General features: G+C 39.5%; 1 protein-coding gene across 4 annotated transcripts in view; it reads right to left on the bottom strand.

Moving 5' to 3' along the window:
* The window catches only part of KNDC1 (kinase non-catalytic C-lobe domain containing 1), a 94,546-nt gene that overhangs the window by 41,948 nt on the left and 29,596 nt on the right, over positions 1–23,002 (bottom strand). For all 4 annotated transcript variants that reach the window (XM_020795011.3, XM_078391270.1, XM_078391269.1 and 1 more), the window contains 6 exons: positions 21,734–22,650; positions 9,083–9,197; positions 7,443–7,514; positions 7,299–7,360; positions 2,818–2,976; positions 2,185–2,262 (listed from right to left, as the gene is read on the bottom strand). In XM_020795011.3, the coding sequence (XP_020650670.3) occupies positions 2,185–2,262; positions 2,818–2,976; positions 7,299–7,360; positions 7,443–7,514; positions 9,083–9,197; positions 21,734–22,650 (1,403 nt within the window). The remainder of the gene's footprint in view (positions 1–2,184; positions 2,263–2,817; positions 2,977–7,298; positions 7,361–7,442; positions 7,515–9,082; positions 9,198–21,733; positions 22,651–23,002) is intronic.

Raw genomic sequence — 23,002 nt, 5'->3', positions numbered from 1 at the left:
AACTGAGTCATGCAACAATGATCCCAAGGATACCAGCAGATTTATATCAGAATGGCTGAAAAATAAAAGAATCAAGGTGTTGCAATGGCCCAGTCAAAGTCCAGGCCTCAACCCAATTGAAATGCTGTACTGGGACCTTAAGATAGCTATGCAAACAAATGCCCACAAATTTCAACGAATTGAAGCAACATTGTAAAGAAGAGGAAAATAAAAAATATTAAGAAGAAGAAGAAGAAGAAGAAGAAGAAGAAGAAGAAGAAGAAGAAGAAGAAGAAGAAGAAGAAGAAGAAGGAGAAGGAGAAGGAGGAGAAGGAGAAGGAGAAGGAGAAGAGAGTGGGCCAAAATTCTTCCACGACCATGTGAGAGAGTGATATAGTCATACAGAAAATGATTACTCCAAATTATTTTTCACACATGGCTTCTCCATTTTGGCTTTATTTTGTAAAATAGATCATGACATAATGTAATATGTCATGTGTTGCTGTTCATCTGAGGTTGTACAGTGGTGCATCGCATTACGATGTTAATTCGTTCCAGCGAAATTGCTGTAGAACGAAAACATCGTAATGCGAAATTAAAAAGCCCATACATTAAAACGGGATTAATGTGTTCCTAGGGGCTTGAAACTCACCGTCCAGCGAAGATCCTCCATAGCGCGGCCATTTTCACTGCCTGTGCAGCGAGGAATCCGTCCCAGAAAAGAGCGGGTAGCCGTGTTTTTTACCTCGCGGCCATTTTGAAACCGCTGATCAGCTGGCCGAAAATCATCGCTTTGCGAGAATTGGTTCCCAAAGCAGCGATCGCAAAACCTTCAACGTAAAGCGATTTTGTCGTAAAACGGAGCGCTCGTAATGCAAGGCACCACTGTATTTACCTAATTTTCAGACCTGCTAAGGACTACATGATTTTTATTATACTGTATCCTGATAAGTAAAACCATGGAATTCAAAGAGGTGCACTTTCTTTTTCGCTTGACTGTAGTTCCTAGGTATGCTAAGTTGGCTGGATAGCTTAATAGTTTACTTATCTGGCTGCAGAGCCAAAAGTTGGGAGTTTGGTGCTGTGATACTCTACTGGGCCTCCTGTGAGGATAGCCAGCTTGTGTGGTCTTGGACAAGCTGCAGAATCTCACAATAATCCAAAAAGAATAGAACAGTAAGCCATTTCTGAATATTCTCTACCTGGAAAACCCTGAAAATATTCACTGTAAGTCAGAATTGATTTGACAGCACATGATGATGAAGAGGAAGTTTCTTTCCCCTTGAATAATTTTACATCTGTCTATCTATGCAAAGTATTTATACAAAGTATAGATATTGATACGAGTGTTGTATCAAAAGCAAAAACTTTACGGATTCTCAGATACTGCTTGTCTTTGTTAACCTGATTCTGCCATTCCCCCCCGTGGAACTTTAGATTCTAAACTATCCTTCCTGAGTTAGTTTGAGTGGCAGCCTGATAATTAGACAAGCATTTGCACATTTTGAATTCACACTGACAAACTTCATTTAATCTAATGATGGGTAGGGGAGGCATATGCACAGAATAGCCTTTCCACCTCTGTGGCATTCTGCAGCCTGAAACAATTTTAGCAGCTTTTTAAGGCTGTGTTTTACAGAACAGTATGTAAATTCCGCAAGTGCAAATTGCATAAATCATAAGAGAAATACTTTCTAAGACCCTTGAGTGATGTATGGTTTTTAATTTGCTAGCATTTTGTTTGTTAAGTTAACACTCTATATGCACATTTATATTTGTACTTATGATTTAATTGTAATGCTAATGGTGGTTGAATGACCAAAGTAGTTAAATCAACAATAAAGTGATTAAGAATTCAGAGTAGCGTGTATATATATTCAGGATTTCACCACCTGAGAACATTGACGGTTTCTGTTTTTAGGACATGTGGCTAGCCTAGTCTGACATTGTTTGTTTGGATAAATAGAAGTAAATTTTCTAAAAATGAAGGTTGACACATGTACACATACAATGAAAAGAATCTTAATTGTATTTATTTTTTCTGTTACTCTGTTTAATCAGGACTTTTTTTGCAATACTCAACATTATTCACTGTACTGATTTCCAAGGTGAGAATGGAAGCATTTATGGAATCAAATAAAAATCTATGAACATACTTCATGGGAATTAAAACACACAGAAATAAAGTATATAAAATAAAACTACCTGGAAAGCATAATTAATCAAACGCTTCAGAATCTTCTTGCTGTTTAAACTTTGTTCAAGCAGATAGTTATTGCATATCTAGAAACATAAATTTGTTAAATTTAGAGTGGTCGCAAGACCAGATAGGCGGGAGATAGATAGATAGATAGATAGATAGATAGATAGATAGATAGATAGATAGATAGATAGATAGATAGATAGATAGATAGATAGATAGATAGATAGATAGATAGATAGATAGATAGATAGAGAGATAGATAGATAGATAGATAGATAGATAGATAGATAGATAGATAGATAGGTGGAAAAATGATGCTTTCAAAAAGGAAAAAAAATAATTCTTGCAATGCTTTTAACTATAGGAAATTAATGCCATTTCATCAATTAAAAATTTTATTCAATTAATTAATTAAGTAATTAATTACTTTTAATTACTTAAAATAATTTAATTATTTATAATTTACAGATGCACATTTATTGTTAGAAGACAATTAAGTCACAAGTATAATCATGAGCAATTTAAGCTGATTTGAAACTGAAATGGTTACAAAAATATTTGAAAATCATCTTCGCTTTAAGCTAACTTTCAGGATAACAGTCCCTTTAAAACTGAAAGTGCTTAATTCAATTCACCTTAATTGCATCTGATAGAGAAGGCCTGTCTTCTGACTTCTTTCTTGCCATATCCAAAAGGAAATTTTTCAGTTTCCTTGGCAACACAAGTTTGTGATCAGGTGGAAAATTGCATTTTGCAGCTCTCCACAAAATTGCAGTAATACAGTAAATACAGACCTGTTGGAAATGAAACAGTGAAAAGGCAAAAAGTCACTGGATAACCCGCACTTAGGCTGGGCCTTGCTCGAAAATACATATATTTAAAACAGCCTGTTTCTAGTCATTGTCAGAAATCACCCACTAAAAAAAGACAATCCATAATTGGTTGTGCTGACACCCCTGTAGGTAAGCATGCCAAATCTAGATACACCTTGGGGCAGGACATCATGCAGTATAACAGCAGGCTTTCACTCCTGATCACTAAAACCATGTCAAATACTTATTAGTCACTGCTGAGATCAACTCTGAATGGACTTCTAAGTTATAGTAACGCATCAACCAACTTTGAAAGAGCACATTCCTGCTTGTTACAGTGTTGGAGGCTATTTCAGATTTTGTACGATATGAACTGGTCAAAAAAAACCATACAGCACCCAACATCCAAAGAACTAAAGGTTAAACAAAATGAAAATTTTAAAAGAGAGATGATTTATCAAATGTAAGGGCTGGATAAGGGACGTGGTGGCACTGCGGGCTAAACCGCAGAAGCCTGTGCTGCAGGGTCTGAAGACCAAGCAGTCGTAAGATCAAATCCACATGACGGAGTGAGCGCCCGTCGCTTGTCCCAGCTCCCGCCAACCTAGTGGTTCGAAAGCATGCAAATGCAACTAGATCAATAGGGACCACCTCGGTGGGAAGGTAGACCGCATTCTGTGGCCACGTGACAACGGAAACTGCCTTTGGACAAGCGCTGGCTCTACGGCTTGAAAACGGGGATGAGCACCGCCTCCAAGAGTCGAACACGACTGGACAAAAATTGTCAAGGGGAACCTTTACCTTTAAGGGCTGGATAAGGGTTTGACATATTAGTGTCTGCATGGAGCGAAATTCCCTCTCTCACCATTAACTATTAACACCAATAAGACTGTGTGATGCTCACACAGTGGCCAAAATCCTGTTGCTGAGCATAGCAAAATGCACTAGAAGAAGCCCATTAAATCAATAGGGATTTAATGACAGCTCCCCTGTAAGTTTCATTGATTCAAATGGGCCTACTCTAACTGCAACTTACTATCCTAAAGTAAGTTACAAGTAGGCCCATTTGAATCAATAGAACTTACAAAGGACTTGATTCTCCAATTGATTCAATGGACCTACTTTAATGCCATTTGCTACACTAAGCAATAGGATTTTGGCCAGTGATACAACATACTAGTTGCAGCACTAGGGGTAGACATGCCATTAAGTAAAGTGAGATACAGTATCTCCCCAGTCAGCAGAATGGTATTTTATGTGATGTGTGTCATGTAACCTGTTCTTTGATCCTTAAGGTAGTCTGCTGTCTTATGAATCCAGAAATCTAACAAACTAGCCTATGTTTATTTTACATGCCAATAAAGGTTTATTATTATTATTATTATTATTATTATTATTATTATTATTATTATTATTATTATTATTATTATTATTATTATTATTATTATTATTATTATTATTATTATTATTATTATTATTATTATTATTAGTAGTAGTAGTAGTAGTAGTAGTAGTAGTAGTAGTAGTAGTAGTTGTTGTTGTTGTTGTTGTTGTTGTTATTATTATTATTGTTATTATTATTATTATTATTATTATTATTATTATTATTATTATTATTATTATTATTATTATTATTATTATTATTATTTATGTGTGATGGCACATAAAAACAACAAATTGCAGTAACAGCAAAAACACAAAGATGCAACAGCTTCTCAATTAGGAGCCAATAAGACATTTTTCTATATATACATCTTCAAAATTGCTATATTTGTAAAATCAAAATGCAAACAGAGCCCACTGTTTCCTCTTGATGACCAATTACCAAAGAAAAGTAAACTAATCACAACTTGAGAAGCTGTGAGAGACACAGAAGCTAATTAGATGTCCTTCAGTGCTTAATTCAGCTCTATTTCTATCCCTGTTTTGTTTGGTCTCTAACTTTGCCATCTGGTGTAGCTATTCTCATGCTTTGGGATTAAATTTGCTGCTCTCAGACATCCAGTGCCTTGGTGAATCAAAGAAATGTGTGGATTGTGTGAGTAAAAGGTTTGCAAGCAACTATATTTGGCCTTGTAGGACCAATGGCTAGATTCTTGTTCAGGCCATTCTAAGAAATGGAGTCTAATATGAAAACCAAAATTTCTCTTTTTAAATTAGAAGCTTAGGGTCAAAAGAGATTTGACATTATTTACCAAATTATGTAAATAATTTGGTACATAAGGAGCCAGACATCCTGGAGAGTGAAGTCAAGTGGGCCTTAGAAAGCCTGGCTAACAACAAGGCCAGTGGAGGTGATGACATTCCAGCTGAACTATTTAAAATCTTAAAAGATGATGCTGTTAAGGTGCTACATTCAATATACCAGCAAGTTTGGAAAACTTAACAGTGGCCAGAGGACTGAAAAAGATCAGTCTACATCCCAATCCAAAAGAAGGGCAGTGCCAAAGAATGCTCCAACTACTGTACAACTGCACTCATTTCCCACGCTAGCAAGATTATGCTTAAAATCCTAAAAGGTAGGCTTCACCAGTATGTGGACTGAGTACGCCCAGAAGTACAAGCTGGATTTCGAAGGGGCAGAGGAACTAGAGACCAAATTGCTAACATGCGCTGGATTATGGAGAAAGCCAGAGAGTTCCAGAAAAGCATCTACTTCTGCTTCATTGACTATGCAAAAGCCTTTAACTGTGTGGACCACAGCAAACTATGGCAAGTCCTTAAAGAAATGGGAGTGCCTGACCACCTTATCTACCTCCTGAGAAATCTATATGTGGGACAGGAAGCAACAGTCAGAACTGGTCATGGAACAACTGATTGGTTCAAAATTGGGAAAGGAGTACGACAAGGCTGTATATAGTCCTCGGCTTATTTAACTTATATGCAGAATACATCATGCGTAAGGCTGGACTGGAGGAATCAAAAACCGGAATTAAGACTGCTGGAAGAAATATCAACAACCTCCGATATGCAGATGATACCATTCTGATGGCAGAAAGTGAGGAGGAATTAAAGAACCTTGTAATGAGGGTGAAAGTGGAGAGTGCAAAAAACGGTCTGAAACTGAACATAAAAAAACCCAAGATCATGGCCACTGGTCCCATCACCTCCTGGGAAATAGAAGGGGAAGATATGGAGGCAGTGACAGATTTTACTTTCTTGGGCTCCATGATCACTGCAGATGGAGACAGCAGCCACGAAATTAAAAGATGCCTGCTTCTTGGGAGGAAAACGATGACAAACCTCGACAGCATCTTAAAAAGCAGAGACATCACCTTGCCAACAAAAGTGTGAATACTCAAAGCAATGTTTTTTCCTGTAGTGATGTATGGAAGTGAGAGCTGGACCATAAATAAAGCTGACCGCCAAAGAGTTCATGCCTTTGAATTGTGGAGCTGGAGGAGGCTCTTGAGAGTCCCCTGGACTGCAAGGAGAACAAACCTATGACTTCTGAAGGAAATCAACCCTGAGTGGTCACTGGAAGGACAGATCCTGAAGCTGAGGGTCCAGTGCTTTGGCCATCTGATGAGAAGAGAAGACCCCTTGGAAAAGACCTTGATGTTAGGAAAGTGTGAAGGCAAGAGGAGAAGGGGACGACAGAGGATGAGATGGTTGGACAGTGTCATCGAAGCAACCAGCATGAGTTTGACACAACTACGGGAGGCAGTGGAAGATAGGAGGGCCTGGCGTGCTCTGGTCCATGGGCTCACGAGGAGTCGGACACGACTAAATGACTACGACCAAATTAGTAATTGCATGGTTTTGAGGAATCAAATAGATATCAACTTGTATCTGGACCACAACAGAATAAAAGGTTTACGTCTCCCATCCCCTAGCTGTCACTGTCCCAGCCTGGATGAGACAGGATAGTACTTATAACTAATATATACTTTAAAAACATGCACATTTATTTTATACTTGTTTTGGCTCTTAAGAAAACCATCAGACTGTTTTTCACTTGCTTTCAGCTATCTAGTAAGTATGATACTGCATGCTTCCAGACTGCATCTTTTACTATGCAACCAACCTGCCTTATTCAAAGAAGTATATTCAGAATGTACACCATCAACCTAAAGCTCTTCACTGTAGAAAGGGGACTTATCACCAAAATGGCTTTGGATTGGTAATGGTAAGAGACCTCCATATGGAAGTATCCTTTGGCTGTAAATATCATATTTGCCCTTTTTGGCAGGTGTTTAAAATTCCTGTGAAAATAAGCTATGCAAATTACTCATGGAGTAAACTATACAAAGAAGAAAATGCGGTTCTTCTTCTTCTTAAAGATATACATCCAGTAACAATACCTTTTCAGGAACAAAATCCTCTTCTGCTGTCTCAGGAGCCAAATAAAACACATCATATGATCCTAAAGGTAATAAAAATAAATAAATTTTATTTAGGTCATAAGGTAAAGGAACAGCTTAATAAAATTAGCAGCATGCATTTACCTTTACTACTGGGTGGAACAAACAGGACACTTCCATCGTAGTTAATCACCACATAATCTAAACATAAATATGCTGGGGAAAAATACAAAACAGAAATATTAGAATTGCTAGGAAACTTGCAAGGATTTGTGTAAACTTTGACTGGGTGATTAATTTAAAAAGTATGAAGAAATGTAGAATTTTGAAAGATCAAGTGAATGCTCTGAATTTCCTATCTGGAATACTAAAATGTGTTACATATAAGTTGCTTCTGAAGATAGTTTTAATATTTTAACTAATGTAGAATACTAATGCAAACTACAACTGCAACAGCATTTTAATTGGAACTCAGTGCAATTAAAAGGGGACATGGTGGTGCTGCAGGTTAAACCGCAGAAGTCTCTGCGCTGCAAGGTCAAAAGACCAGCAGACGTGAGATCGAATCCACGCGACGGAGTGAGCTCCCACCGCTTGTCCCAGCTCCTCGCCAACCTAGCAATTCAAAAGCATGTACAAATGTGAGTAGATCAATAGGCACCACCTCGGTGGGAAGGTAACGGCGTTCCGTGTCTAGTCACACTGGTCATGTGACCATGGAAACTGTCTATGGACCAATGCTGGCTCTACGGCTTGGAAATGGAGATGAGCACCGTGCCCTAGAGTCGGACATGACTGGACTAAATGTCAAGGGGAACCTTTACCTTTAGTGCAATTATTGGTCCTTTCCACCACCACTGGTGCCCAATTAATTCCTGGGCCCAATCCAAAGTGTTGTGTTTTGTTTAACTTATAAAATTCTACACATCTTGGCAGGGTTAGAAACTCAAGTCGCATAGATCACTGTCAAGTCAGACTCAAGTCACACTGGCAACTCAACGCACAACTTGGACCCATTTTTCTGAGTGGTGTTTTTGAGTTCCTATTCTTTTAATAAAGGACATCATAAACTGGGAAGAAGCTTCGCGACACTCACCAGAAGGTGCAGGAAAGGCAGGCAAATGCCAGCAAACAGCAGAGGAGATGGTAGCGACAGGGAGGAAGAGTTGAGAGTGGGGGGTGTAAGGGTGAGGGAAGGCAAGGCAGATGGGACCAAAGTGCATGATTCACAAGCCTCCACACACAGACCCCATATAGAACCCACCCACCTCTCTCTTTCTTCTGGAAAACAAAGCTTGTTTTAATAGGGACTTGGGACTCAAGACTTGGTACGAAAAATTAGGACTTGGACCCAGAGACTGGCCAATACCCCTGCACCTCAGGATCTCAATTCTTGACATACTTCCTGCTTCTTTATGTACATAATGGTCACCTTGGTTAAAAATACTAATGCTAATTTGCCTCAGAACAGTGAAAGCTGGCACACAGGCTAAGGTTTTATGATTTTAGAATCTTAACTTCCGAAGCCCTGTTTGAAAAAATGGTCTTTGCTGGATCTCATGAGCCCCTGATCCTCTTCTCTTCTCACGCAGCTCTTATACATGGATGCCTGCACAAAAAGCTTTCAGAATTTACAGCAGGAAGCCATTGTGTTATTTTTCAGCACACTAATTTACCCCTCACTCATCTGGGCCTCAAATGGTGGTACTCATGGAATGATAAAGTATGCCTTTCATGCTGATAATGAAATATATTAATTTAAAGGGAAGTAATGAGGCTCCTACCTGGATAATCTGAGTATGTTTCCAAAGTAAGTAAACATTCATGGCATAAAGCCCAGAGCTCATAGTCTTTCAGTGGTTTACCATACTGTGTTAAGAGATGTTTCAGAAAAACACACTGAAAAGAAAATGTTAAGGAAAATTAAGAGAGGAAAAGCAGTTCTCAACTGAAAATGACACTTTAATTTAGTTTAATACATAGTTGTTGCATACATTATGAGGACATTCCACACCTCTAGATAATCACTTCTCTGGTATATGGCTTCCTCCAAATATGTACAGAATTTCGTAGCTTTCTAAAGAGTCAAAGCTATCAGAATGTTTATTTCCTAATGGCATACAAAAATACTTTTCTCCTCAAAAAAAAAATGAAAAGAGAGGTATATAAATATCTGGGGGAAGATCACAATCTATCTCCAAGGTTCTCAGTGTAGCTGTTGCTGGAACAAAAATAATAGCTGAAATCCAGTAATAAGTCACAACTCAAGTATGCCCACAAAACCATTGGGGATTTGGTGACTCAGCTTCTCCATAAGTCCAGTTGATTCAGAGGGCCTGTTTGAGTTGTCACTACTGGATATCAAATCTGTATCTATACAGTGGTGCCCTGCATAGTGACGTTAATTCGTTCCAGGATTAACATCGCTATCCGGAAATATCGCTATGTGGGGGGGAGGGGAAACCCCATAGGAACACATTAAACTCCGTTTAATGCGTTCCTAAGGGGACAAAACTCACCGTTGAGCGAAGATCCTCCATAGCGCCGCCATTTTTGCTGCCTCGGTAAGCTAGGGCAGCGCGCGAAAAAGCTGCGGGTGGCCATTTTGTGTACCTGGTGGCCATTTTGGAACCGCCGATCAGCTGTTTTCTAAACATCGTAATGCGAAGATCGGTAAGCGAAACGCTTACCGATCATCGCAATGCGATGTTTAGCCTATCTAAACATCGCAATGCGATCATAAAAACGATCGCAAAAAACCGAATCACTATGCGGATTTGTCGTTAAACGGTGCACTCGTTATGCGAGGCACCACTGTATCTATATATCCTCTCTCTATCTATATCTATATCTATATCTATCTATCTTTTCTATGTCTATATACAGTTGTGCCCCGCATAGCGACGATAATCCATTCCGGATAAATCATCGCTATCCGGAATCGTCTCTATACTGAACGGAAAACCCCATAGGAACACATTAAACCCTGTGGATCCTATGGATGGAAAACTCACCATTATGCAAAGATCCTCTATCCGGCCGCCATTTTCACCGCCTCGGTAAGCGAGGAAATTGTGCGAAAACGCTGCGGGCAGCCATTTTCTTCACCTGGTGGCCATTTTGGAACCGCCGATCAGCTGTTCTGAAAACATCACAATGCGAAGATCGGTAAGCGAAATGCTTACCGATCATCGCAATGCGATGTTTTCCCATTCAAAACATCGCAATGCGATCGCTTTTGCGATCGCAAAGTCCGCATCGCTATGCGGATTCATCGTTAACCCAAGCGCTCGTTAAGAGGCACCACTGTATATCTATCTATCTATCTATCTATCTATCTATCTATCTATCTATCTAGCTATCTAGCTATCTAGCTATCTAGCTATCTAGCTATCTAGCTATCTAGCTATCTATCTATACTGTATATATATATACAGTGGTGCCTCGCACAGCGAGGTTAGTCCATTCTGGATTAACCCTCGCTGTGTGAAAACATCGCTGTACGGATCAAAAAAAGCCATTGGAACGCATTAAACTTAGTTTAATGCGTTCAAATAGCAGCTTTACTCACCGTACAGCGATGTTTCTCCGATGGCCGGCAGCCATTTTCGCGCCCCCCCTCACTTAACGAGGGTGCGAAAATGCTGTGCGCGGCCATTTTGGGGCTTCCCGCGGCCATTTTGAAGCTGCCGAACAGCTGATCGGCGGGTCGCAAAGCGAAGGTCGGTGAGCTTACCGACCTTTGCTCTGCGATTTTGAGCCATAGAGGCTGTCGGTGTGCGATCGTATTTGCGATCGCTAGAACAGCCCCGTTGTGCGGATTTGTCATTCTACTGTGCACTCGTTGTGCGAGGCACCACTGTGTATATATATATACAGTATATATAAAACCAGGGCTTGAAAAATCCACTCGTCCACTCATCTATGGCGAGTGAAAAAATGCTGCTTGACAAGCCACAGCTCCCTCCCTCTCTCCCTCCTTGCCTCCTTACCCTCAGTCCATCTCTCTCCCTCTGATCCTGCAGTCCTCCCCTCTCCCTTCCCATTGCAAAAGTCCTCCCCTCCCCCTTCCCTCTCACAAGAAGAGAGTCTGAGCAGCATATATTTTATTTCTTTCTTTCTTTATTTGATTTATATCCCGCCCATCTGGTCTGGTTGACCACTCTGGGCGGCAGATATATAGCTCTGCAGGAGAATGCAAAGTAGTCCCATGCTGGAGAATATGGAGATTCCAATTTCAACCGAACGACCTGGCTCCTTAAGAGGCTGGGCGCTTTTGCTTTCAGTTTTATTTTTGCCGGAGACATTCAAAAGAAAGGCATTCAAAATACAAGCTTCATGGCCCCACAAGCACGCAGGTATTTATTTGATTTATATCCCGCCCATCTGTGCTATATGACCACTCTAGGCAGCTTGTGCTAAATTGGCCTAAAAATACTTAATGAGAGGGATTACTTTCTAGCTGTTTTCTTCCACTTTATTCAGTAGTTCAAAATCCCAGCAATGCCACTTTTTACTTGTATTTTTTTAAGTAACAGAGAAACAACTGATAACCTACTGAGGAACTTTGCTAGCCATTAAGGAGATTATGAGAAATGGAGGTCTAACAGTGATTAGGCTTCAATTGAATAGCAAATGTTAGCCACTGTAGATAAATTAAAACCTCCAAATACAGCAGCATTTTAAAGGGACCTTCAACTTCCAAAATAAGCATTAAATCTAGCAAAGGAGAACAGAATCTGAGAGAACAGACATTGTGTTCGTGTCCTTAACAAAACCCTAGGTTTATTCTTTGCAACATATCAGAATCTCTACAACCATATCTGCCATCTCTAAGCTGCCAGTTCTAAAACCTGATCCACTTCGGCAGCTGTGCTTTGTACATTTACATTGTAATCACTCAGAGTTCTCTTGTGGAACAAGAAAAATACTATAAGGTTCTCCTGGGGTGGTTGCAATCCACAATATTAAACAATAACAACAGTGAACTTCACTGAATATAGTTTACTTCTCCACAAAAAAACAGGTATTATTTATACTTGAGTGTTTCCAGCACCAGATACTAAGTCAGTAGTTGTTGTGGGTTTTTTGGGATCTTTGGCCGCGTTCTGAAGGTTGTTCTTCCTAACGTTTCACCAGTCTCTCTGGCCGGCATCTTCAGAGGACAGGAGTAGCACTAAGTCAGTAGTTTCACATGTTTTCAGGCTCTTTATGCTTACCAACCATAAGTTCAAAAAGATACTGCTGAAGGATGAGTTTAGCAGTTTGGTACTTCTTTGCCATTAAGCCATTTACTTCTACCTCTTTAATTTTTATACCAGACTCTTTTCCTCATGATCAACACTCCTCATCTCCCATTTGCTCACCAAATAAAAGGAAAGAAAGAAGCAGCCTATGACCATAAGAGGAGAACAAACTTATCCAAGGAGAACCAACCTGTCCATTCTAAAGGAAATCAACCCTGAGTGCTTACTGGAAGGACAGATCCTGAAGCTGAGGCTCCAATACTTTGGCCCTCTCATGAGAAGAGAAGACTCCCTGGAAAAGATGCTGATGTTAGGAAAGTGTGAAAGCAGGAGGAGAAGGGGACGACAGAGGATGAGATGGTTGGACAGTGTCATCGAAGCTACCAACATGAATTTGACCCAACTCCGGGAGGCAGTGGAAGACAGGAGGGTCTGGCGTGCTCTGGTCCATGGGGTCACGAAGAGTCGGACACGACTAAATGACTAAACAACAACAACATGGCCATAAGAAAACACCCTCCAAGTGCCAAAGACCAATTAACATCCCTCTAACATTCCCTTCCTGCAACTACAGGATGAATTATAAAGACTGATTATCATAGAAAAGTTTTCTTTTTTCCCATAGAATCTACAAATTTAAATTGCCTCTTTAAATTTATTCTATCAAATTCCAGCAAAGGTTGGTTGGCCGTTTGCTGGTGTTTGGATGCAGATCACAAAAACAATCATTAATTTCTGTCACAAAGTGTTTAAAAAGTGGATATGACAAATTCAGGACAAAACAACAGTCTAGGAGTCAAAAAGAACATGGAATAAGCAATTTAGAAAACAACAACTATGGATTTACAAAGCTAACACATAAGGGGAAAGAAACTCTATCCTGCCTTTTCTATAGTCTGCCCATTTTTAATGCTGTTGTATCTTTTTACAGAGAAAAAGGCAGTATTCATTCATTCATTCATTCATTCATTCATTCATTCATTCATTCATTCATTCATTATTTGAATTTATATCCTGCACCATCTGGCAACCAGGCCACTCTGGGCGGCTAACAACAATATAAAGAATGATATTAAAAACATGATAAAATAAATTAATACATAACGAACAGGGAAATTAATACAGATGGCAATAAAGGTGGTAAAATGGTGGTGGAGAGGATGGTAAAAAGGGAGGGCGAGATCCTAGTGCTCCGGGAAAGCCTGGCGGAAGAGCCAGGTCTTCAGTGCTCTTTTGAACCCATCCAGTGAGGGTGCCAGGCGGATCTCAATAGGCAGGTTGTTCCATAGGCGGGGCGGGGCAACCACCAAGAAGGCCCGTTTTCTTGTTCTTTCCCTCTGGGCCTCCTTCGGGGTCAAGGCCCTCAACCGCCCTGCTTGTGAAGAATGGGTGTTACAGACAGATCTGGCTGGGAACAGGCATTCTGATAGGTACCTAGGTCCTAAACTGTTTAGGGCAGTGGTCAGGGAACAGGAGTAAATTACCCCAAATGGGGTAAAAATGAAAATCCTGGGGGTAATGAGGACAGTTGCGGCAGTGTGACCCTCTTCATTACCCCCAGGCATTTTATTTCTGACGATACTGTGTGTAGGTGGACATTCCGTCGCGGGGAGAGCGAGCACTGGCGAGGAGGCTCCCTTCCCGCCCTGCATCACCTGAGCTCATGGCCGGTGGACTTCCTGGCCCTGCGGCGCCCACCTCCCTTCACCAAAGATGCGCTTTCCTGGCTTGGCGGCTGCAGGTCCCGGGTGTGCTCAGAGGCAGGGTCAGCTGCAGAAAGCAAGAGCAGAGGGGTGGTGCTGGGAGGGGGCGGGGTAATGTTGGCACATATAAAAAAATCATTGGGGAGTAAAAGATTAAAAAATTCCCTGACCCCCTGGTTTAGGGCTTTGAGTATTATCATCATAACCTTGAAGTCAATGCGGAAATGAACCGGTAACCAATGAAGGGCAACCAGAATGGGGGAGATTTGACATCTGGTAGGAAATCACAGCAACGTATCATAGGAGAGTACTGGTTTTGTAGCTTGTCTCTACAGAACACCTTTCATTTAGCGTAGGGTAACAAGCCATTTTTCTGTTAAGGGTCACACTGCGCCAATCTGTCATATCTTGGCAGTGAGTGGACAGGAAGGGCAAAGGAGCTCTGCCTCCCCTCCTCTCTTTGTGCCATCACTTCATTTCTTATCTCTCTCCCCACACACACACGCCAATTTCTTAAGGACTAAACAAATCACTTGCCCAGGGCTGGTGGAAATTAGGGTGATTTCCTCATTTAGAATCATAGGATCAGTTACTATTTAGAACTATGCTAAAATTTATTTATTTGTTTGTTTGTTTGTTTGTTTGTTTGATTTATATCCCGCCCATCTGGTCTATACGACCACTCTAGGTGGCTAAAAGCACAGACATACAGGCCACAGATCTATCTCCACTCCTTATTCAAGACATGAATACACTTCTGCAGCCATTTTGTATTTTAACTTTCATTCCCCAGTAAATTCTACAACATAATCCCACTTGCCACCGCAGTTCCCTATGTAGTACATCATTATTTCTGTGAAAAAGCTCAAAAAGGACACAAGCTCAGACAGTATCAAACAACAGCTTTGAAGTACAATGTTATCCACAGTTACAAAATCTTAAGTAAGCCTGTCCAAATCATCCATATTTGGGAGAAGAATGATTTTGTTTAGCTGGCTTAGCTCAAGGTAAGCAGAATGTTTTTCTCTTTGCAAAATATAGAAACACACAGACATCAATATCAGGAAAAGATAATTTGTCTGTACTTTAGGTAAGAAAAAAAACTGAAAAGCATTGTGTATATAACAAAGAAATCAGTTAAAAGTTAACAATTTCATGCTGACTGTAAACATTAGACCCATTTCCTGAAGCTACTTCTATCCAGAATTCCAAACTTACACACAAGGGGTTGCTATTTAAGCCTATCCGTTGAAGATATTAGTCTTGCATACTACAGTTGGCGATGGGTGTATGGGGTGCCTGTGCAACTGTCTGACTCTTTATGAGCTTGCCTTTCGTTGGTGGCCTCATCTGGCAGTCAGCTGTCATCTATGGCTCCAAGCAGATATAGCATGTGCAGCAGCCACATCCTGGTACAACAGGTGGACTGAACCAAATGTGGGTAAACCAATGGGTTCAGTCCTGGTGACTCTGTGGGATAAGCTATCCCAGCATGAGAAGACTGGCATGACTGACTTAAGTGGAAGAGTCCATTACGGATCTGACAGAAAGTCAAACAAACCCACCAAGTCAGCAAAACGTTCATCATACTAATAGAGCAAGATCAGACACTTAAGAAATCCTATTCAACCACTGCACCCCATGTTCAGTTACCTCAGGACAAGGTAGGGAGACAAAGGGGGGCAGGCAGGGGGCCCAGCTTTTTTTAAAGACAGCAATGGGCTGTCTTTTAAAACCCTAACAAACCAATTTGAGGTCCATCAGAAAACCCTTGGGAAATTCATGGCTCATGGTCTGTCCAGCTCGACAAACCATGGCAAACCACCATTTTGGTGGTTCATCCCCATCCTTGGTATTTATCTATTTCAGCCGAAAGTTCAACCTGCTCCTGATGTACCTTATTAGTAGCCAGTTCTGAAGGTATATGAACACCTTGTTTCTATAGTAGGTCAGTTCTTAGGAACACTGTTTCCCTCTGTGTTCCCATCCATGATGAAATGACCTTACAGATCTCAAAACCTAGCTCTGTCTTTGGAAGACTTCTATCCTCTCTGTGGAATTGAAGTGGAATCAATCTATACATTAGGCTGAATATGCATAAACCTGTTGTTCTGTCCTCCCTGCTTTCTGGATAGATACTTGGACTATCTATGAACACTATGCAAGAAAACTCTATAACATTCATATTTTCTGTCTTTGGACAATTCTCAACATCAAATGCAGGACACCAATATTCCTGACTCCCATGTACAGGAGCAAGCACAGATGATAACCATTTTTACAATCCTGAAACAACAACAATTTCAAGGGGTAGAAGTCAGGATGTCAAACAACCATCTTCCAAAGCATATTATTAATGGAAAGCTTGTTGCAGGTGCTTGGTTGCATGGTGGACAAAGGAAACAATTTAAGAACACACTGAAGAAAAGTTTGAAGGAATTTAACATTAAGCACATAAAATGGTAAGCTCTGACTAAAGATAACTTCTAACATAGCAACTTTGAACAAGGGACAGAAAATTTTTAAATAAAATAATGAATCTTATGGAAATTGTTTTGAAAATAAAGGATAAGCCATATTCTGTAGGTGAGTTGCTTAAAGGTTTCTCCTAGGAAACACATCCCAAGATCAGTTACATCTCACCAATCCAAGTCAATTTAGAAAAAAAGTGATTTAGAAAACTTTAGTTTTCACCTTAGATTGCCTACATAAATTGTCAATTGGGATTAAAGGTATATGTTTTCCGAAAGTTGCAGGACTGAAAGGTGCAGTTGCACCACCAGTGAAATAACAGCCATAATAAAAGGTTGCTAGAAAGACAACAACAATAAAGCACAATTTCTAGCATTTATTTTCATTGAGGAGATAACATGGAAAGCTCTCATTAGTCATAATAACTGTATAGTGGTTAAAGCTATTACATAGTGCACCAAGATATAACATGCCCATACAGAGGTAATTACTAAGCAGCTTTTTGTAAGAAGTTACAGAGTACAGCTGAATATTACAGCAAATTCTTACTGGGGCAATGGATGAACATCAGTCTTTCCTGCTCCATCACTACCTGCATTCCAGGTATCATTGTACGTAATTATAAAGACAGGTGGAAGCACTTCACCCTCACTAGCCTCATGGCATAATGGTTAAAACTGCTTTAGTGCAGCGAAGACTCTTCATGTCCTGAGTTCGATTCCAGACTGAGGTAGCCGACTTGAGACCGACTCAATCTTCCATCTTTCTGAAGTTGGTAAATTGAGTGCCCAGCTTGCTGGGGGGAGGGGTGCAATGTGTGACCTGCATAATTAAATAGTTAATTGCCCAGAAAGAACTTTAAGCACTATGGAATGGTATATAAACAGAACACTTTGTTTTGTTCTTATTAAGGTATCCCTTTATAGCTCAGCTTAATACACTGTATTTTATGGGGACATAAAGCAATAACACCAAAACAAACAGCTGGGTTTTAGTTTTTTTTAAAAAAAAGTCTTTGCTGTTACTTCCCTTTTGACTGAGTCTATTTGCTTTGCTCATTTCCACAAAAGATGGCCATTTCTACTTTAAATAACCTGTACCTATTTGTGTATTTTGACCACAACTTCTACAACTGTAAGAACTGTAGTCCAAAACTAGATACATGTACACTTCTACTTTAACTCCACAGCTCAGCAAGGAAGGTTATATTTTCATGCATTATCTTCACATGTGCATTTGGGCCTCAGGCTTAAATCCATCATCACACTTTGCCTATCCTTTGCAGCTCCTTGCAGTGATTGATTATCTCAGCCCCTCCCAAATCTGTTTTTTTGGAGGTGCACAGTGGCCTGCAGTGAGAAGTCTGCTCACTCCTGCCAGCATAAACCCAACATTCAATCTTGCCCATGGAAATATAATTAATATTCAATAGTCAAGTAAGATAACATACAATATCAGGATGGGAAGAAGAGGTCCTTTGGCCAACATAAAAACAAACACACTTTTGTTTGCACACAGGTTCTACCTAATATCGTGGATTAAAGGGCACCAGTAAACTCTAAAGCTTATTCACTATTTGTGACATTTTGTTTGGTCCTCATAAAGATGTTGTGACCAGTGAGTTTTAAGAAAGATTTCTGCCTGATATTCTAGAGAGCTCCTAACATTCAAAAGCAATAGTACCATGTGCACATGTGATAGTAAATAAAATACATCATATGCATAATTTATGCTGGCAGGATTGCTCAAGTAAGTTACTCTAGCTGTGAAGCTAGAGGTTGGAAGTTTGATTCCACACTGTGCATCCAAGGAGAAGAGAGAGTCTGTGCAGCCTTGGGCAAGGGGGCACAATTCCAAGGCTCCCCAAGGAGAAGGGAACGGTAAACCTTTTCTGAGTACTGTACTCTTTATCTAGAAAACCCTGGAAAGGGTCACTGTAAGTCAAACTGACTTGACAACAGATAGTAATAGTAATAGTAGTTGCTGTTGTTCTTTAACAATAAAGGTCCTCCTTAAAAGAACCCACACAGTTCTCAAGTGGACATTAAAAAAACAGTACTATTTGTCGTTTCTGTCAATCCTCTTTCAAAACAGGGTCAATCCGTAAGCACTTCTAAGATGCTCCAAAAGCCTCTCATCAGAGATCCCTGGACAATATAGAACTGATTTTACAACCTTTCAGTGTACTCAGGTGGAGAGTATCACAGATGGAGATGTTGAAACTGGGTAACATTTTAAAGCAGAGCTGACCAATTAACAATGTACACCACTGTCTTTCAGATGTATACAAGTGTATACAAATGAATGCACATAAGCACTTGTTCTAGGAAAATGTGTTAGGGAAAGAAGAATGAATGCATGAATGCTGTAACTATTGTTGCACTTTCCTTGAGCATGTACTTCCATGCTCAAGGAAAGTGCAACAATAGTTAGAGCACAAATACCAGAAACCACCATCCCAACATTTTACATAGTTCTGTCTCAGATATCCAAATAAAAATCATCACCCATATTAATGAAAAATGTACTGGCTGCACTGCTGTTAAATTCCACTTCCAAAATGCTGATATGAACGAAGGGACTTTTTCTTTTTCTTTTTTTCTTTCTTTTTCCCCCTTTCTTTTTGCCTCACAGCAGTTTGTGGTGGATGAATTTTGTTTTATTTTGGTTCCACCTTCTTTGTTCTGTTTTATTTTCCTATAATAACTATTTCTTATCTTCAATAGATAAAAGGCAGTCCTAACATGTTTCATTTGGGGACCAAGATAATGGTCTCCATTTGAAAAATGGTATCCTCCACCCACCCCCCAATACATTTGCTGCATCAGTTTTCATCTCAGTTCTAATTTAAAGGTCTAGGCTACCAGCACAAAGCAACAGATATAAAGAAAACACAAGCTGCAACTTTCCAGTACAAAAGGCACAGCAACTGCACAAAAAGAGATGAAGCACCATGACTGGAATTAAGTGGGTTAGGAAAAAAAAAACCCAGTCACGCCTGAATTACGAAAATGTTTATTTGTGAATAGCAAAGAATAAGATGTTTTAAAAGCGTGACAATATAATTATGAAACCAGAAGGCAACAATTTTACAAACATACATTTAAGGAAAGCAAAGGACAAAGGAAACAGGACTACAGCATTAATGGAGACATATTAACTACCAAAGAAATAGTGCAAACAAGCCTTACTTCTGCAACAAAAGAGGACATTTAAATTCACAGAACAGATTCTGAAGAAAATACTAAATAGAACTGAAGTAAGCAGGGGCCTCATCCTTTCTCCTAGTGCTAAGAAAATAGTTGCTAACAGTGAATTTTCAAAGGCATCTGTAACACTAAATTGATGGTTCCCACCCTTGGGTCCTCAGATGTTCTTGGACTAAAGTCACAGAAGCTCTCACCAGCAAGGATTTCTAGTAGCTATAGTCCAAGAACATCTGCAGACTCAAGGTTGGGAAGCCGTGCAGTAAAGAAAACAGGAAAGGTCCCACTGACATCAAGACATATTTACATTCATATCCTCTGCATATGGAACTGCTCAAAGTTACTTGGGTCACAATGTATATTCAGTAGAAGGTAGCATTATTTTTAAGAAATGTTGGTATATTGTCATTTCACCTTTCCTGGCACTCTTTCCTCATAAAAATGTATGACAAATCTGAAGAACATCCTCTTTCAATACGGACAAGATGATCTACAGAATCTCAATACCCAGAGAAAGAGATCAAATGATTCCAACTGTTCTAGATGAAAAAATTAGTGATGTTTAGGACAACAATAAAAGTGCAGATGTACTGGGGCCCAATGCTTATATGGTGAACTCAAATCCCTACTGACATGCAGATGTCTCCAGTATGCCAAGATAGGAAAAAATTATGTTTTCCACTACAACGCACAGAATACCTCAACCAGCAAAGCTAGTTAAGTAAGATATTCCGGCTTTTGTAGCTGGAAGAGTAACTTTCCCAATTTTCGCTCCTATTTCTTAGAGGTTCATTTGGAACAACAAGATGTTAATAAATTTTTCCAAAGCTTTGCCACTCAAAATATAGTTTTTGCCAACTAGACACCTTTTGGGTTTGGACTTGCATAAAATTAGTGAGAAGGGAAGAAAAGAACACATCAAAGTAATTCACAGTTCTCCCTTATGCAAAAATCACACTTATTCTGTATCAAAACTTTTCCTCATCAAAGTGTAGCACACAGACACAAATAATACATATGTTGGAAAAGTAACTTTTATCAGTCCCTAAGTTATATAATAGAACTTCAGCTTTAAATGTCTTAGCTGACCACATGAAGGAAATTTCTCCTGTTTTAGCCAAACTAACAAAGAACATACCCTTCATGTATTTGGAAACTTTTAACAGTGTAATGTGGCTTGTGATAAGAAGGAAAATAATGAATATATCTTTAATAAATATGTGAATTAATGACTTGATTTAGTACTTTACAGTAGCTGAATAAAAGTCTGTTTTAAAGCCATCCATATGGCAGCTGTTATCACCAGACAAGCTATTCACACAGAGTCAGCCCCTACTGTAGGCACATTTTTCTCATAAACCTTTTTGTGGCAGTCGGTACTGGTATGGAGAAAAATCACTCAACTGCAGAGGAAGGCACTCTACGCAAATACAATCAACCCCAAGGTATTGATTCCTACAAAACAGACTGTGGAAACAATTCAAGGTAATTTCTACATCCAGATTATTGCCTTTATTTTATAGTGACAAGATATGATGCAGTTTAAAGCTGTAGTAGTAACATTTCAACCAACATTACAGAACTGTTACAAACAAAGGTTCACCAACAACATAGAATCATTGTTAATAATAAAAAAAAAGAACACTAAACCAATTCCTGTTGGGCTTTAGTACACATGCACAGCTATAACTGTTTAGACACCAGCCGCAATACCTTGAAAGAACTAATAGTTCACTACATGGAAATTACGCTGCTTCTATGCCATGCAATTACAAAAATCTTTAAAATGAAGTTTTTGTTTCTCCTACCTGCTCATTATTTTCCATTTCTGATTCTCTGCTTTCATATGGTATATCTTCAATAGAGTAGCCATTTCTTTTGCTGCAATTTTCTTCTGGAAAACTTATCATGGCTGAATGACATCCATTTTCATTATGTTCTGTAGACCTCTGGTTAGCATGTAACAAAAAGTCTTCATTCAAGCTTGGAGTGTTTTCACAAGAATATTCCCATGTTTCATAGTTTTCTTGTATTCTTGACTCATTTGGTTTGCAGTTGTCTAAAGGTTCAGAAACCGTATGACTAAATGAAGGAATATTTGCTTTTTTTTCATCACAGACTGCCATGTGGCATTCATAAAGGCAAGTTGCTTCTGGACTCAACTCCTCCAAAATGTTATTTGGCCCTTGGAAATCAGCTACATGTGATCCAGGTTGATTACTTCTACCACATTGACTTAAAGCACTATGCTCTTTATTACCCATTGCAGATAACGGTCTGGATTGCAACTGGTTATATTTTCTTGTTAGTGATCCATTTTGTTTTGTAAAGGGTAAGAACGTTCCTTGGTTTGTCTCAAATTCAAATGGTAGTGTCAGAAAGGTTTTTACTTTCTTCAAACAGTTTTTTTTGAAGAGATCTCTTCCTGATTCACTTCTGCGTGGCTTTGTCTCTGTTTTTGCACTGCTGTTTTCTGTGACACATTTCGTAACCTGAGTTTGTAGCCAGCAATTCTGTTGACAGCAAAATCTTTCATTTGCTAAGTTGATTTTCATTTTGCTTGTACCATTGTTTTTCTCATTTGTGCTGTACACGCTTGAATTTCTACTGCCATCAGTTTCCTCACCTTCTGGAGAGGAATTCTCTCTTATCTCTTCCTCTCTGGATTGTTCATAAAGTGAAATCCTCTTGTAGACCTCTCCATTCCACAAGTTATCACAACTGTCTGGACACAAAAATACAGGTTGTTACTGAAAATACTTTCAATGTTTTCTTCCCCCAAGGGGAAAAACCCCAGTGATATTGCTATAGATGTATCTGTATAGCTAAAATATCATTACAAAGGAAATGGCTGTCAAAAGTATGTGAAACAGTGGCTTCAAAGCATTTGTGGAATGATAGGTATCTATAGGTTAGGCATTATTTGGCTACACATACTGTTCTCACTACAACAGCCTCATCCACTGAGTTGCAGTTCTGAAGAACCTGATATGTGAAATGAGTGCAAATGGTTATATCAGTTCTGCTCCATCCTAAACACTTTGTAGCATAAGGATTCATATCTGGAAAAATACAAA

The sequence above is a fragment of the Pogona vitticeps genome, chromosome 3 (genome assembly GCF_051106095.1).
Source record: "Pogona vitticeps strain Pit_001003342236 chromosome 3, PviZW2.1, whole genome shotgun sequence".
NCBI lineage: Eukaryota > Metazoa > Chordata > Lepidosauria > Squamata > Agamidae > Pogona > Pogona vitticeps.
The sequence above is the reverse complement of the archived record's forward strand: the minus strand, read 5'-3'. Positions and strand labels throughout refer to the sequence as shown.